Source organism: Coffea arabica, chromosome 2e (genome assembly GCF_036785885.1).
Source record: "Coffea arabica cultivar ET-39 chromosome 2e, Coffea Arabica ET-39 HiFi, whole genome shotgun sequence".
NCBI classification, from domain to species: Eukaryota; Viridiplantae; Streptophyta; class Magnoliopsida; order Gentianales; family Rubiaceae; genus Coffea; species Coffea arabica.
Genome location: NC_092313.1, coordinates 48,236,748 through 48,255,047, shown reverse-complemented (window position 1 = coordinate 48,255,047; position 18,300 = coordinate 48,236,748). Strand labels below are relative to the sequence as shown.

At 37.4% G+C, this 18,300-nt stretch overlaps 1 protein-coding gene across 4 annotated transcripts; it reads right to left on the bottom strand.

The window, feature by feature from the left end:
- Positions 1 to 3,748: 3,748 nt before the first annotated feature.
- Positions 3,749 to 17,983, bottom strand: LOC113732542 (uncharacterized). 4 transcript variants are annotated; one of them, XR_011840820.1, is made up of 11 exons: positions 17,431 to 17,983; positions 17,075 to 17,227; positions 15,623 to 15,838; positions 15,245 to 15,427; positions 14,797 to 15,018; positions 14,260 to 14,376; positions 13,971 to 14,114; positions 13,604 to 13,705; positions 12,570 to 12,638; positions 11,163 to 11,327; positions 4,242 to 4,304 (listed from the first exon to the last, which is right to left on the bottom strand). XR_011840820.1 is itself a non-coding variant. In XM_027258373.2 (10 exons), exons 1-10 carry the CDS (start codon positions 17,635 to 17,637, stop codon positions 4,071 to 4,073), a joined length of 1,647 nt encoding a protein of 548 aa, XP_027114174.2. In that variant the 5' UTR covers positions 17,638 to 17,982; the 3' UTR covers positions 3,749 to 4,070. The 4 variants fall into 4 exon arrangements, 2 of the variants coding, with proteins under 2 accessions (XP_027114174.2, XP_071936650.1); XR_011840821.1 differs by lacking the exon at positions 11,163 to 11,327 and adding an exon at positions 11,619 to 11,845 and having other exon boundaries at positions 17,431 to 17,982; XM_027258373.2 differs by lacking the exon at positions 11,163 to 11,327 and having other exon boundaries at positions 3,749 to 4,304; positions 17,431 to 17,982.
- Positions 17,984 to 18,300: the final 317 nt, after the last annotated feature.

The window sequence follows — 18,300 nt, the reverse complement described above, 5'->3', positions numbered from 1 at the left end:
TTCGAAAGAAATAGTTAATTCTTCTTTACCTATGCCCGTGTAAAACATTGTTTGATGTAGGGTACCATCCAGCAGTGTGTTCTGAGTGAGGGGCAGACGATTGTGTAGTTTAGTGTACTTAACTGAAGGCCTGCTTACTACACAATTGAAAAAAAACAGCATCAATTATTGGTCAAACATATTCATTTGTTCCAATCAGAAAGAAATGTTTTGGATATTAACGAATCTGAATACGCTTTTAATTGGCTTACTGAATGAAATGTGAAGTGCCTGTAACTGAAATAATGGGTGGTTTTTATCTGCAGTTTGTAGTAATCTCCAGTGGGGGATTTTCCAGCAAGCATCAGGAAGTCAATGACAATTTTTTGTAGTCTAGCGAGCACAAGTGTAAACCAATTACACTAGAAGTAGTGGGCTATCAAGAGAGTTTTAAAACTCTACTTGAATATAGATTAAAGGATTAAATTCATTAAACTGCATTCTAAAATTTCAGACTATTGGAAAGCTCACCAGCGGGTGCGTTGGCATCAGTTTGGGTCGGTGGTAGTTTAGTCCCTTCGAGATTTTCCTTGGATCGCTTTGGATTCTCTCCCCTAATTATAGAGTAGGGATAGGTATAGTCAGTAGTACTTCAGTTCCTTTTAGATTCTCTTTAGATCCCCTTTTTCCCTAGTATAGAGTGGGAGTAGGTATAGATTAGAATAGGGAAAATCATACAAAACGTCCCTCACATTTTATAAAATAACTTTTTTTATCTCTTACTTTTAAAAATATAATTTTGCATTCCTTACAAGTTTACATTGGTCAAATTTGGTTCCTACCTAAATTTCTAACTAATTTTTTGCAGGAATTCATCATGTGGCTTGCATGTGGTCATTTTTTAAGGGCAAAATTGTCAAATCAAAATTTACATAATCCGATCTATAATCTGTTTCATTTCACAAAATGAATTGTTTCGTCCATTATGTTTCACAAAATGAATTTTTTCATCCTTCATATTTTATAGAATGAAGTTTTTCATCTCTTATTGACCATGTGTATGAAGATTTTTTTTTTTAAAAATCCATGTATATATCTATTTGATTTCACTTGAACAATATGAATAACATGTAATATATTTTTATTTGATTTTATCTAAACAGACTAATTGTAATTGTACACATGTTATTTAATAAATATATACATATATATATAGGTTTAAATCTGACAATTTTGTTTTGAATATATATATATATATATCTATTTGATTTCACCATATGAATCTATTCAATATTTGTAACTTTTTTTTTTGCTAATAATTCATTTATTGAGTTGTGTAATAAAGTCATATAATTAATCAGTCCTAATTTGAATTCTATAGTCATGATAACAAATTGCAGTTTAAATTTGAAATTTTTACTCGCCACTTTTAAGACCAACAGTTGAATTTCTTGTCTTGTGATTATTTTAAAATTTGAAAGTGTCAATCATGTACTTCTTTTTGTCATACTTTTCCTTTGTTTATTTTTTCTGTCCAAATTTAATTCGATATAAACACATGATAATGTTTAGGTTTAAATGTCTTTTTTGTTTTCAATTTTCGAGCATAAAGAAATGAATATGAATGAAAAATTAACAATTTTTTTTAAACTCCTATATATATTTATTTAATTTCACCTGAATAGTACGTTCAGGCGAAATCAAATAGAGGTATATTACATGTTATTCGTATTATTTAGGTAAAATCAAATAGATATATACATGAGTTTAAAAAAAAGTTATTCGTACGCATGATCAATGAAGGATGGAAAATTTTATTTTGTAAAATGTGAGGGATGAAAAAATTCATTTTGTGAAATGTGAGGGACTATAGATTGTATTGTGCATTTGTTTGACAATTTTACCCTTCAAAAATGATCATGTGTAAGGCACGTGGTGGATTCCGAAAAACTAGTCGAAAACTTAGATATGGACCAAATTTGATTAATGTGAATTTGTAAGGGACATAAAAGTATACTTTTAAAAGTGAAGGACAAAAAAAGTCATTCTACAAAATGTGAATGACATTTTGAATGATTTTCTCATTAGATTATATCGTGTCTGAAAAAAAAAAAAAAAAAGTAAGCACAAGTGTAATTCACTAGGGAGCACTTACTTTGTTACTGGCCTAGTGCATTTGGGAGAAAACTCCGTACAAAATTAAGTGGAGTACAGCATTAAATAGAGCTTCCTAAGGATTTTTGAGATTTATCAGTTGATCATGGTGTTGCTTATTAAATTAGTCACTATAATTATATTAAAACATCATCGGAATAGTTCGATAATTATGCAAGAAGCATTTGCCTCAAAAGATGCATATTAGTAGGTCCTTATGGAAATACTTGGATAATTATGCAATAATCATTTGTCCTAGAAGATGCTCTTAGTTGATCAATCATTTAGTAATAGATAACAAATATACAATGGAACACTATTTTTCTTTTTCTTTTTTTAATGTTTTGCTATTAATAACTTATTAATAATATTTCTTACATGATCTACTACTTTTACTGGTATAATTGAGTTATGTGAACTCTAACTAGTTTATATGAACTTAAATTATAGATTTACTAGATTTAATATGCTTTGCAATGTAGTTTACATATATTTTGTTCTTGCATAGAGTTGATGATGTATTATTAAAAGTGGAATTTAACAAATATTTAAGATAATGAAAATAAGTGAGATAGAAAGGATGGCTTTATTCAAACACATCATAAGGGTGGAGTTGGATGCCTATAAAACAAGTTCAAGTGGGTGCATTGCAAGTTGAGTAATAGGATTTAGAGCCATTAAACCTAACAAATACATATGAATTAATGGAGGAAGTAACATTATGAAACAATCTCAAATAAATCTGCACTAGAGCATGCATAAGAAAACAATATAATTTTTCGTATTGCTACACAAAATATAAGCAGTCCGAGTTCATAGCAGACAATTGATATAACGGCTTCAACTGATAACAACAAAAACTGGCTGACAACACACAAAGCAAAAATAATAATAATAAATAAAGAAAAGTAAAAGAGTTAAAAGGAACACAGTAGAGAGTATCTATATAAAAGGAACTTTCACATATTGAACACATGAACCCAAAAAGGAAAAACATACCAACGTAACCGAATCAAAGAATTAATCTATAGAAAATGGTACATGCTAATTTTAGCCCCAATTAAAATATATAATGTTTCAAGGCTCCTCATGAGCAGAATGGTAAATTTAAAGTCTTGCAAAATTAAGTGTAACTGGCTCTCTGTCCGGTTCCATAGTCATATAAATGATAGGTACAAGAAGGGAGAAATGATATACCAGCTAGTATAAGCGTTAGACTTTCGTTAAACTCATCTAATTTACAAATCTTTGGATCTCTTCTATTTCATTAGACTCAACTCCCATTCACAAGATATTCATCGATCACAATTGGGAATTTCATGAATAAGTCAAGATTGACATAATTTAACCAAATCAGGGACACTAAAATGCCTCAATTTACCCCAATTCGTAAAATTTGTTTTTGTTTACAATAATATCAGCCTGCAAAGTTCTTGTTTCTCCATTAACTCTCTCGTTGTAGCATGCTAGCATTCTTGTTTCTCATTGTAGCATTTTTGTAGTATAAGAATCAATTTTCAAGAAAAATACACTCCAAGTTGAGTCATACAAGGTGATAGTCCAAAATCTTTGTGCATGTGACTATCACCTTTTCTCACAATCCAGAACACGATGGTGGATCAAACTACTAGGCATTCCCAATCGGCAACCACGTACAATTCTCTTTTCGAGGGATCCAAGAAACTCGATCAGAATACAAAAGAATGCCCACATCTCAGGTAAATGCATATTGGGGGAAGAAAAAAAAATGCTGTTTCGCAACATTTGTGCCTAAATTTCAAGAAAAGTGCTAAGTGGTCCCTCGATCTGACTAGTAGAAATGAGAAATGCAAATGTGTTTTCCTCTGTCCATATGAAGCAAGTTCTCACAACTCAAGCTCTCAATGAAGTCGAAGCAAATCAGCACTATATTTCACCTGACTTGCACACTCCTTAACCTATAAGACCCTAGCTCCATTCACTAAATTTATGGCTGTCTTTATGTTTTTTGCCAATTCAGCCGCTGCTCCAACATAAGTTTGGGGTGTTAAATTCAAAAGCGTCATCATTGCATCTCCTGGTATATCCAGATTCTTAATAAATTCTCTCATGCTCTCTTGGGTCACCGCTTTTCCTCTTGTTAGCTCCTTTAGTTTTTCATAAGGCTCTGGTACACCATATCTTCGCATGACCTAAAGACCAAAACAAAAAGATTATCACGAGTCTTCGATTCTACAAAAGCTATAAAATTAACTCAAGCTAGTGATATGAAAAACATCCAGAATCTCAAAAAACAGTAAAATCAGACATTCAAAACTGCAGTGTGTTCAAAAGAGACCAAAATAATTGTGAATTAGTCAATTACTTCCTAGAAAAGTTCCTTCCCACTGCCACCTCAGACCATTTCTTGTTAGGGGAAAAGTATCTGGATCACTTCCAAACGATGGTGACTTATCATCTCTAGTACTTAATCCAACCCTCTACAGATTATCTGTTTGCCTCCACATCATGCTATCAACCTATTCAACCACCCAGCTAGGCCTTCTCTCTCGAGACCAACCCACATTCACCCCTTACCCATACAAACCTCTCCAATCTTCTCCCTCTACCAAATCTTAACAGTCATCACTTCTTCAGTATTCAAGCTCTATCCATATTACCCCAACTCCAAGTGACCACCCAGACAACGACTTCCAGACCCAGCACTTCTCATGTAAAAATCAAACTAAAGACGAGATTAAACTAAGTATTTAGTCATCTGTGTTAAACATATCTTGAACTGAGTAAAAGAAGATTTTTAAAAATGAAAGATGCTTCCTCAAATCCTTGAGGTCTCTACATGTTAGTGAAGAGGGAGTTCCCGGCTTTTATTACATGTGGTATTCTAGAGAGTGCATAAGATTGTGGGCTCGTGTGTCATGAAAGTAAAATTGAACAACTGAGTGCAAATTCATCATTTGCAGCATTTAGGAGTGTGCTTTTGTTGTCTATGTAAAGAGCTTAGGAATCGTCTTACTAGATGAACAATTGGACTTACTCTGCTTGCAGAAATTACTCAAATTTAGTAGAGAATCCTATTGCTGTAGAAAGACAATTTCTTCCATCCCTCTGTATCTGAGGGATGGAAGGCAGCTGTCAATGTGCTTTTTGTGTTTCCATGTAGTTCAGTCTTTTATGTTTATTTATATAAAGAACTTAAAAAGTTTCCTTTTCCAAATCTGTCTTCCTTAAGTTGTCATTTTTTTCCCTCTTTTGCTTGCACTCTTCCTAGCTTGAAGAACTGCGAGTCAATCAATTATATGTTATAGCTCAAAGCATTTAAAAGATTTACTATAAATATTTTGCCTTTCAGGTAGACAACAGGCATAGCCATGAAGACAGTACAGGAGTTTCTATTAGTTGGCCTCAGGGAAAATGATCTAATTATATATTTCTTTTTCAAATCTGAAGGTGTTAACAATTACATAGAGAACTCATTAAAGATGTCGAAATGTAATAAGCCATTAAACTTGTACTAGAATCTTTCCCGTAACTCTTTTCCCCATTTAACATGGGATCTTTCCATCATAGACATTACAAGAGTTAGTTAATATAGAATTGCTTACGTACATAAAAGATAGTAAACCTGTATGAGATCTCCTTATGCACATGACATAAATCCAGACTGCTTTAGTAAATGAAGTTCTAGGCAGACAAAGCACTAAAACCAATTCCATACTTCTCCCTTTAACTTCTGAACTTCATTTCCCACATCCTTGGAAAATGTGAAAAACTGACACTTGACAAGGCATTTAACCAATCTCTCTACTTTGAGAGCTTCTCTCTCTACGTTGAGAGCTTCCCTCCTAGAATAGGAGCTTTCAAAATTTCAAAAGGTTTCGGCAACCTCTAACAGAAGGAAAGATCTCTGAGTTTGGCTTTGTGACGCAGTGACCTTCCACATTCTGTTGTACTACAAACCCCCATTCTAGAAACCTTAACCTCTTTTGCGATTCAACGTCTGTGTTCTGGTGCGTTCGAGGTCATGATCCGAGGAACGCGAGATGGGGTCTGCCTGTCTAGATCGTGGTAGTGTGTACATAGTTAGAGGGTGATTTGGTTAGGTTTCTGTGTCTTTCAGCTTGTTTTAGGCGTCTTTTTTCTGCTCTCTGTTTCTCTACTCTGTTTTGCAGGTTTGAACAACGGGTTTTCTAAGGAAGGAAATAGTGCACAGTGGTGTCAAGCAACTGGTTTGTAGAGGATGGAAGAGGAGCTAACTCGTGCATTCAGCAAGTTTGAGCTCTCTTCAACGGAACTGGGGGGGGTGGATCTTTGCTCGGAGGATGTCAGCGAGGGAGTCAAAGATTGCAGAAGGAGCCTGGTAGGCAGGTTGATAGGAACAAAAGTGGCAAATTACACGGGGGTCAAAAATTTCACCAATCATGCGTGGGGTTATCCCAGGAATTTAGTGGTAACTGAACTTGGCCCTAACATTTTTCAATTCCAGTTTGATGTTGATGAGGAACGGGAAAAAGTGTTGATGGGAGGCCCGTGGGTTTTGGATAATCAGGTATTGGTGATTAAAAATTGGGAAATGGGTTGTGAAAGAAAGCCCCAGTTTTTTAGATATACATACTTATGGGTACAGGTATGGAATCTTCCTGTCCACTGGCTGTGTAGGACAGTGGGGATAAAGGTTGGTAAACTTTTTAAGTCAGTGAGGGAGGTTATAGTTCCGCCAGGGGGAGGAAAAGAGGGTAGACATATGAAGATTCTGGTAGAGGTGGATGTGCAAAAACCCCTCCTCAGGGGCACCTTGGTGAAACTTGAGGGAGTGAATACATGGGTGGATTTTAAATATGAGCGATGTCCGGATTTCTGTTATAACTGTGGGATAGTTGGTCACGGTGACAAATCTTGTAATGAAGGAGGGAAAGAAGGACAGTCAGGTAGGGAAAGTCAATATGGAGCGTGGATGAGGGCAGGGAATATCATGACCTCCCCTTTGAGAGCTTTCAGAGGGGTCGAGACTGAGGTGAAACAAAGAGGCATGGTAGTAGCTACGAGTAACGAAGACCCAGGGATCCATGTAGATTCTTTGAGGGAGATGGGGGTTAGGGGTATAACTGGGACGAGCATTAACCAATTTGAGAAGGAGATTAATATTAGAGAACAGAAAAAGGAAGCTATGGAGAAGAAGTGGAAGGAGTTTTTGAGTGATAATAAGGAGTTGGACAAGAGTGTGGAGCAAGTAGAGGGGAAAGGGGAAAATCCGGGAAAAAAAACAGAGCTGGTGGAGAAGGAAAAGATAGAAATCAGTAAGGTGGTTGTGGATTTGGGGAATAGGAAGTGCAGTACACCTGGTCTTGCTCCAGTGGATTTGATGATGGAGCTGGGGCCAGGGCAGGAGGTTTTGGACAGTTTGGAATATGGGGGCACATTTTGTCGAACAAATGAGAGTGGAAGTAAAGGTAGCAGACTACCAGTTAACCAGAGCATCCAAGGGAAGGGTAAATGGCGAAGAAGCTCACGGAATAAGAGAGCTCCATTACGGGACATCACTGGCAGAGAGCAAACTCGCTCGTCTGGAGAGAAAAGGAAAGGGATGCTGGATAATCAAGGTCTGGATATCATGGAAGAAGATGTGGAAGAAGGTTCGCGTTTGAAGCTGGCAAAAAGGGATGATAGCACTGATCAACAGGGAGGGGAAATGGAGGCTAGCCCCGCAATGCCTCCACCAGTGCAATGAAGATGGCGGTGTGGAATTGTCGAGGTGCAGGAGGCCCCTTGACAATTCCCCAACTGAAGGAGGTAATTCACCTCCACTCTCCTAGTATTTTATTCCTGTGTGAAACAAAAAACCAGGAGGTTTTCATGAAACAAATGCAAAAAAAAGTAAATTTTGATCATAGCTTTATAGTGAATTCTAAGGGCAGAGCTGGTGGTTTAGCTCTTTTCTGGAAGGAGGGAGTGGTGTTACTGGAAGTGCAGGGTTCGGATTGGTATATTGCTGCGAAAGTAGTGGATAATGAAACAAATGACAGCTGGTGGTTTGTAGGGGTGTATGCTAGTACGGAAGGTAGAGTTAGGAAACATCAGTGGGATTTCATTGAGGAGAAAAAAAGAGAATGGGGTGAGAAATGGGCTGTGATGGGAGATTTCAATGACATTTGTTCGAATGGAGAGAAATGGGGTGGGAATGAAAGATCTGAGGGAAGTCTTAGGGACTTTAAAGGTTTCATCTCTGAGAACGAGCTAGTAGATATTGGTTTTGTGGGGGTTCCATGGACTTGGTGCAATACATGGGAAGGGGAAGGGGAGGTTAAGGAGAGGTTGGATAGATGTTTAGGGAGTGTGGGTTGGGTGCAAGTCTATGAAAAGGTAACCTGTGAGCATATTGGAATGGAGGCTTCAGACCACTGCCTACTAATGGTGGACACAAAACCGCAACAAAGGATTGGGAGGAGACGTTTCTTTTTCGACCAAAGGTGGGCAAAGGACAAAGCAACTGTGCCTGTGATTCGCACAGCGTGGGGAAAGGAACAAGAGGGATCCAGGATGTATAAAGTTACAAGAAAAATTAGGGAGTGTAGAGTAGCCTTGATCGAGTGGAACAGAACAACAAAAGGTAACGCAAAGCTGAAAATCCAGGAAATTAAGGAACAATTGAAGGTTGCAAGAGAAGCAGGTGAGCTGTGTAACAAAGGAGTCATTGCAACTTTAAAACTTCAACTAAGTAAAGCTTACAAGGAAGAGGATCTATATTGGAGTCAGAAGTCCAGAAACAGATGGCTCAAGGAGGGAGACAAAAATACGGCTTTTTTCCATCAAAGTGTTTTAGCTAAAAGGAAACGTAACAGAATCAGTGTGCTCCAAAATTCTGATGGGAATTGGTGCAGGAGCGACAAGGAAATTGAGGAGGAAATGTGTAACCACTACAATGAACTTTTCATGTCCACTAATCCCACAGAATTTGAGGAGGTTTTACAAGGCATACCGTGCACTATTTCCGATCTCATGAATGCTCAGTTGATCAAACCTGTGGACGAGGGGGAGATTAAAAAGGCCATTTTCTCTATGTTCCCCAACAAAGCTCCAGGTGTTGATGGTATGTCCCCGTGTTTTTTTCAATCTTACTGGAACATTATAAATGCTGACATTGTCCATGCCATTTCTACTTTCTTTCATACGGGTAATTTGCTTAAAACCATTAATGAGACCATCATTTCCTTAATTCCAAAGGTTGATAATCCTGTGATGCTTGCTAATTTCAGGCCTATTAGTCTTTGTAATGTCTTATATAAAATCATTTCCAAGATTTTGGCCGATAGACTGAAAAGGGTCCTTAAGCATTGTATCAGTCCTTCACAGTCTGCTTTCATTCCTGGCCGGCAAATCTTAGACAATGTTATTATTGCGCATGAACTTTTGCATTTCCTTAAAAGTAAGAGAGCTGGTAGGGTAGGTTTCATGACCCTTAAACTTGATATGTCTAAAGCCTATGATAGAGTGGAGTGGAAGTTTCTTGGTAGAATCATGATGCAAATGGGTTTCTGTCCCACTTTTGTTCGTTGGATCATGACCTGCATTTCCACGGTTGCTTACTCTTTTAATTTAAATGGGCAGAAAGTGGGTAGTGTGAAACCGTCTAGAAGGATTAGACAAGGAGATCCCTTATCTCCTTACTTATTTATCATTTGTACGGAAGGGCTTTCAAACCTGATCAAGAAAGCTGTGGATAACAAGCATCTAACTGGAATCAAAATTTGCAGGGATAGTCCTATGGTATCTCATTTGTTTTTTGCAGATGACTCCCTTTTGTGCTGCAAAGCAAGTAAAAAAGAAGCCCAAAAGCTTAAGGAGGTTCTCAGGATATATGGACAAGCATCCGGGCAGGTTGTTAATTTTGATAAATCTGCTATGTTCTTCAGTAGAAATTCTCCCAAGAGGATTAGAGGGGAAGTCAGTAAAGTGCTGGATAATATGAAGGAGGCGAATAGTGGTAAATATCTAGGCCTTCCGATGACAATTGGGAGAAATAAAAACCAGGTTTTTGGCTTCCTGATGAACAACATTACCAGTAAGCTCCAGAGTTGGAAACAGAAATTGCTCAGTCAAGGGGGTAAGGAAGTTTTGATCAAAGCAGTTATCATGGCTATGCCAACGTACATTATGTCCTGCTTCAAATTACCCAAGGGTCTGTGTAAGGCTGTTAGTGCTAAGATTGCGAGATTCTGGTGGGGTGGTGGGGAACAGGAAAATAAGGTGCATTGGGTTAGATGGAGTAAGTTGTCTGAGGTGAAAGGGAAAGGGGGTATGGGGTTTAGAGACCTGGAAGCTTCTAATTTGGCTATGCTTGCAAAACAAATTTGGAGAATTGTGATTAATCCAAATTTGTTAGTAAGCAAAGTCCTGAAGGCCAGGTACATGAAGGAGGAGGAGTGGTTAGGACAGCAACCCCCTAATAATGCTTCATGGTGCTGGAAAAGTATGCTTAAGGGGGGGGAATTGCTTCAAAAGGGGTTATGGAAAAGGGTGGGGGATGGGAGGTCAGTGAGGATTTGGCAGGATAAGTGGATACCTGGGTTGGTGGATGGAAGAGTTCCCACGGCTAGACCAGTAGGTTGTCATCTAGAGTTTGTTAATGAGCTTATAGAGGGAGGGAAGTGGAACATTGGTCGTTTGCAGCTTTGGTTTAATGATGATGTAGTAAACCAGATTTCTAATATCCCTCTTAGTTTGTATAACAGGAAGGATAGATTATTCTGGAAACACAGCAAGTCTGGAATCTACACGGTGAAGACTGGATATGTGATTGCCAAGGAGGAAATGGAGGTAACAAATCAAAGGCCAGCACCTGATCCGGAAACCAGTTGGGAAATAAGAAAGCATACAGTTTGGAAAACCTTGTGGAGCCTAAACATTAAGCTGAAATTGAAACATTTCCTATGGAGATGTCTACAAAATGGTTTGGCCACTAAAGATGCTCTCTATAAAAGGTTTGGCATAGGGAACAAAGTTTGTCAATGTTGTGGGGAGGACATGGAAACTATCGAGCATATCTTCTTTACCTGCCCAACAGCGCAAGTAATATGGAAGATTGCACCTGTTCAGTGGGAAGGGCTAGCTAATCTTCAAGGCAACCTGTGGAGATGGTGGGAGGCGGTGTTGCAAGCAGCAAAAAAGTCTGAAGGTGCGGGCAGAATCCAACTTACAGCAAACATATTATGGCAAATCTGGAAAGCAAGAAACAAGATTACTTTCCAGCAGGAGATAACTGATGCAAAAAATATTGTTGAAAAGGCACAACAGGAATGGATCGAGTATGAGGCAGCAATGGAGTCAGACAGGGGTTCAAATCCTGATTTAGAAAAGGCAACACCAATCCAGCAGCGTTGGGAACCTCCAAAGGAAGGAACTATAAGGATCAATACGGACGCTGCCATCTCGGCTAAAATGGTCAGATCAGGTCTTGGAATCATTGCAAGGAACTGGCGCGGAGAAGTAGTGAGAGCAAAAGGAATTACTGCGAGGAGGAAAGGAATTGCAGCCACTGAAGAAGCTCTAGCAATCAGGGGGGCGCTTGAAATGGCTCAGATTGCAGGATGGACAACTATAGAAGTCCAATCTGACTGCAAGCATGTAGTGAGCCTCATTAACATGGACAATGGACAGGATTGTAGTCTCCAAACAATCCTGGATGACATTGACGTTCAGAAAGGAAACTTTGAAAGCTGCACGTTCACTTTTGTACCTAGAATGGTGAATCAATGTAGCCATGCATTAGCACAATTTGCAGCTAAGGCAACTAGAGATTTTGAATGGGAAGGTTCTTTCCCAGTTTGGCTCTCAAGTCTAGTTAGGAAAGATATGGGGGTAGTTACCCCTTTTTGTAATTAACTCTTGAATTTTCAAGGGGTGATAGATATATATATATATATATGAAGTTATCGTTTGTCAAAAAAAAAAAAAAAAAAAAAAAGACAAGGCATTTAAAGGGGAAATCAGCAGCATTTGGATCTGAAGTGTTAATCCACTTAAAAGTTCAAAATTTTGGATAACTTCAGTAGCTCAAAATTAGGGATGGTCTGGAGCAATGTCCCCATGTAGTTTAGAGGAAACCTACTAAACTTCATAAGCACATGCAAGTCATCCAGTACCCCCTTGCCATGTAGTAAGACCATCTAGCCTGAGAACAGTAGACAGCAAAAGTCACACTGCACCCAATTGGAAGCAAAGGAAAAACCTACCAGAAGGAGAAGTTATAGGACTAAAGCTTGATGCAGGGAGAAATTATAGAACTAAAGCTTGATGTAGAGTTTTTCTGCCCAGTATGCTAAATAATACCAACATTTTATCAAGTTACTGAATACAAACTTCTCAAACATGCAACAAAGAAAAGTAGACACTAAGTAACTAAAAACACCAAATTCAATATCAATATATTAAGAAGATATCAAATAAAGATAGTCACGCACAGTTTGTATTGGTTCAGCAAGCACCTCCCACGTGCGGTTCAAGTCTTCACTCAAGGAAGCTTCGTTGAACTACAATAAAACAAGGCCAACCAAATTAGAAGCAACAAAAATGATGCCCAATGCACCAGTTTTTGCAAAGTTCTTAATATTTAAAAAAAGATAAACTGCTTTGATTCTTTCATCTGAGAAAAGAAAAAAGAGAAAAAGAAAATATATGGGAAAGAGTGCATAGTTTCCTTCTGGAATGGATTCAACAAGGGAAAAGACAAAGTGGATTTGCCACAAGGAGCTATTATTCCAGTATTGTCAGAAATGCATTTCTTGTACAAATGTGAGATGTATTAGAGGCCACCAATTGTCAGCTGAGGTAGTTGACAAAAATCAACAAACATTTAATAATAATAATAATAATAAGAGCTGCAGCAGCAGCAACATCAACAACATCAACAACAACAATAACAATAACAATAATAACAATAACAATATAATAATAATAAAAACCACTACTTTTTAGCAGGGGTGAGTGGGAAGGAAGAATGAAAGAAAAATGTGGAATAGACCCAGATGACACATATCCGTGGCCTATATCCGATTCTCAAACAACTTTTGCCTACTGATAAGCCCTAGCTAAAATACTAAAGCAACCCAACATTTCTCAATAAACTATGTTCTACTATTGGCCTGTGAAAACCACCATAAAGACTGCTCTAACTGAAGACCTTAAGAATCTTACTACACTATTCCCTCTGAACTAGTAATCATGATAAACCAATTACAGAGAAAACTGGTTGAGCAACTTCACAAAGTATAAAGCTTACTAACAGCTATTCCCTTTAAACACATCCCAAGACATAATCTCTTCAACAAGTTATTCCCCCTTCATTTCCTGATCAGCAATACCACACCAATGAAGTAAGATGACCATGAGACTACTAATTCCACACAAGCATCTTTCGTATATACAATATGCAACATTCAATACCCCCTGGTACTCATATTTCTTGACCATCAACGAGATAACTATTGTCGAATACCTGAAGCTTTCCAATGCCCGTTAATGTATTCTTGTAGGCTAGAAGAGAGTGTCCTAAACCCACACCCATGTTTCTCAAAACAGTAGAATCAGTCAAGTCCCTCTGCAAATGACAAGCACAAAATTCAATAAGTAACTTTAAGCAGATAAAAGTGCAACTACAAAAAGAAAGCACAAGCCAAAGTAATTACACATGCATATCAAGCACAACCTTGGGATCTATCAAAAACAGTATCTAATCAACTTTCTTTAAATTGAGTAACAACATCCCCAGCCAGGGTAAAAACTTCTGAGTACAATGATGATATGGCTATTTACATAGAGCTGAAGATGACACAATTGAGAAGAATAAAATATTGCACATTTACCTGCCAACGTGAAATAGGTAACTTCATGCTTAAATGGGACAAATCTCCATTAGCCACTCCAAGATTTCCTTCGCTATTTTCAAAATCAATTGGGTTAACCTTGTGAGGCATTGTAGAAGATCCAATCTCACCAGCTTTAGTTATCTGCTCAAAACCATGTATAAATACCAATCTTTCATCGAGAGACAACATGTTGGTAAACATGAAACAAGTGTACATATATATACATGAGAAAAGTTTTCATATAAGAACATAGACAAAAATTAAAATAACAAAATACAGCACTGACCTGCTTGAAGTAACCTAAAGAGAAATATCCCCAGATGTCTCTATCAAAATCAACTAGAATGTTGTTAAACTGGATTATAGAATGAAAAAGTTTGGCCATGTAGTCATGAGGTTCAATCTGCATTGTAGAATACTCAAATCAAAACCATGAAGTATTGAATTGTGTCATTATGTCAAAGACGTAAACCGTGGTACTTATTATCATGAAAATGTCATCAAACCAGAAGATCATTCATTGTGAACCAGTATTAAAACCTTCAAACGAGGCAAAACCAAGCAGATATTAGTAAAAGGACACAGAATCACAATCTAGAAAGCGCCAATTGGTAATTCTAGTGGTCAAGTGGCAACTCAAAACACTGTGTGGCTTAATGTATGTCTACAATTGAATAAGCTTCTAAATCTGCCAAAACCAAGCCTTTAGGATCAAACATGACAAGCATCCCATAATAGATTTTAATAAACTAGTCAAGGACAATAAATAAGGGATAAGAAATGAGAAAATTTGAGGCAGAATATGATTAGTTTAGGAAAATACTTGAGGCACATAGGGATTGAAATCAATTCCAAGAGATGCCACAAATTCCTCTGCAACTTGCGGCCAGTTGATATCAGGATACGCCACAAGATGTGCATTATAGTTTCCAACAGCACCAGCAAACTTCCCAAGTATTTTAATTTTTGAAATATCCTGCTTTTCTTGACTTAACCTGAATGCAAAAATTGCCATTTCCTTTCCCAAGGTTGTAGGTGAAGCTGGCTACAAAGAAATGGCAGATATGAGCAATTCATTCAAGTTTTTAGCTGTTTGAACAGTAAAGAATCAGAAACAGATCCAGCAGTAAAAGTCATAAAATATATTGGAGATTCATTGTGCCTTAAAAGGGTAGAATAATTCAGGTTGTATACCCACTCCCAACACCCCAACCCCCTCGGGCTCAAAGAAAAAAAAGATAAAATAATCAGAAAGAAAAATCGACTGTTACCTGCCCATGGGTGCGAGAAAGCATAGGAACGTGAGCATTTTCTATAGCGATGTCACTTATGGCTGAAATCACTTCATCCATAGCAGGTAATATCACCATAAAAAGAGCTTCTTTCAGCATAAGTGCATGAGCAAGATTGTTAATGTCTTCAGATGTACAGGCAAAGTGGAAAAACTCGAGCACCTAGACAAGCAACAATAAAAATACTGAACAAACGCAAAACATACAGAGATATTATTTTGGGTTCTATAATTCTTTTGAAACATCATGCAGGGGAAATCAAAAGAACTCAGAGTCCTAATGAGGCCATCACGTCATGTCCATAGAGTAGAAGCATGACATTTCCATTCAGTTAACATCAAAGTTCTAAACTGATACCTTTCCTATCTCTGGGTGTGACTGGCACCTTTGCTTCAAAAAGTATTCCACTGCCTTGACATCATGGTTAGTCACTTTCTCAATTTTCTTGACTTCCATGGCATCATCTAAGCTAAATCCATCAATCAAGCCTTGCAGATAAGTCTCAGCATCTTTAGAGAATCTTGGAACCTCAGGAATTTCAGGAATTTGAGAAAGTTTTGACAACCATTTCACCTACAAAAAAAAAGAGATTTCTGGCTACGATTTTGTTTGAAATTCATGAAGGCAGAGGCGACAGTAAGGCAAAGAAAGAAATAAAGGACATGAAACACCCATCATCATCTGTGAGATGTTAAAGTGCTAAAGCTGCTCATCCAAATTCAAAGAATAAGCATGATCAAGTTAGCAAGAGAATTACAGTTGCAAAGTAATTTATTAGAATGGCACAGTAGACTTGGAAAGTCTGAACATAGCTCACTTCAGCATATTCACACATACTATATATGACTCAAGAGCAAGGGGTCCCCTCTAAGAGGTCTCTGCTCATGAACTGAAGCATTTAACCCACAACAGAGATAAACCAACACACTTTGCCAATAGCCCTCATACAGATCTCAAGTTAGGATGGCCAGAATTTCATGTCATGCCACATTTGCACATACAGGGAGTAAAACTCCTTTGTGGATTGTTTGCCAACAATTTATGCTTTTAACACCAATTGCATGTTGGCAGCACTTTCAAGCCTCACGACATGATCAAAACCACAAATCAATACTACTATCCAGCGCTATCTAACATCATTCTGCCAATGTCTCAGTCTCCATCAGCATACAGAGCGTAAAATGTAATATGACAAACTAATCTCTTTTTTTCCTCATTACAGTATTTCTGCTGCACAATCAATAAATATTTAAATTTCAAAATGAGATTTCTAGAGAAGCTTTGGTACTTTCCTTCCCCATAACAGCATTTTGTGGTAGGAGTCACTACTATTACTTAAAATTCCTGAAGTAAAGCTTCAGCAGGTGCAATTCAGCATGACTAACAATACAAGTATCAAATTTTAATAATTTCATTTCCTTTCAATCTTACAGAATTATCAGACAGACCAAAATAAAACTTCCAGCACAAGCCCCCAAAAAAAATTCAAAAAGGAAAAATATGATTTCTGTGCTCTAAAGTTCAAAATCAAGATAACACAGAAAGTAAAGCTCCAAAAACATTAAAGTAAGTCATGTCATGTATCCGTTTGTCCACCCATTTTGCCCTTTTTCCTCTTACTTTATTTGAAGCCGGTACTGATTAGATAAGTTACTTCCAGCCAGAATCTTAACTAATCAGTTGACCAACAATTTTCATTATGCTTTGAAAACTTGTATGGTGAGATGGTTTGCAACAAGAATTATCTACAAGTCTGGGAAGCAATTTAGCAACATTACCAGTTAAGGAATTGCACTATTAGAAGCATACCTCAACTAAAACCCGAAAGCGAATTAAACCATATTCGCCCACATAAGCAGCTAGCTCCTTGACCTTTGCCCAATAACGACCATCAAGAGGACACAAAGCCGTTAAGCTTACGAGCTCCAAATCATGTGAATCATCACCAGACATCTTCCTTCCCTAGAAAATAAAAAAAATTCACAAAAACCCAATAAAATTTCAATAACAAAGCCCCATAATAGTAACACAAAAATTTTTTAAAAAATCCAGGTTCCGCCTTCCCTTGAAAAATAAGCAAAAAATAAACTGTAATTGCAAAAATAAAAATTTAAATAAGCATGAAATCATCAAAGTTTCGTCAAATTAGAAAAAAAAACCGTTACTTTTTCTACAGCTTCAGTACTGCTCTCTTTTGCACTGGCTTTGCAGTAGCGGTTACTGAGAGTGTAAAACGAAGCATTTGAGAGGTGAGGAAGACGGTGATGGTAGGGAAAACGGAGGTTTAAGGTTCCATAATTGCAGATTGGATTGTAATATGGCGCCGCCTGGCAATTGATACCAGATACCCTAAAAGTAGCCTCCAGTTCCATTGGGCTAGACTTCTTCCCTGAACTGAAATCACTGACTTCTCTCAGTTGCTTATCTCTCTCTCTTATCCTAATGGTTTGGGCGTTTATAATATAGAGTTGGCGGCGATTTCGCCCCAACAGAAAACCGCATTTGTCCTAATTCAGCCCTAATTCCTAATTCTTCCTTTCACACCCAGCCGTCACCACCACAAGTTACACCCACTTCCCTTCCTCCTCACCCAATTTGCCTTCCTCCACTCATCAGAGATATGACAATAGCATCATCTCCTCAATACCGACGCCGGCGACTTCATCTTGCTAAGGTAAGTTTCTTTCTCTTCATTTGTCCCTTTTTTTTTTTTTTTTGGAAAAATGATATGTTTCGTCCCTTCATTTCATAAAAATATTATTTTCGTCTTGCACATTTAAAACGAAACAAATTTGTCCTTCACATTTGAAAACCCAAGCTTTTATATCCTAAAAATAAACTCTCAGTTATGAATCAAACCATCTAACAACCCGATTACAAATTTTGAGGATAGAATTGATATATCACTCGCAAAAATATATTTCCAACAAATAAATTAAAGCAATTAAAAAATCTTAATTTAAACTCATTTGCTTCTTCAAAATAACGAAATAGTGCTAAAACTCTCAAGCACTAAACCCTTAGCTCTCAAGCAC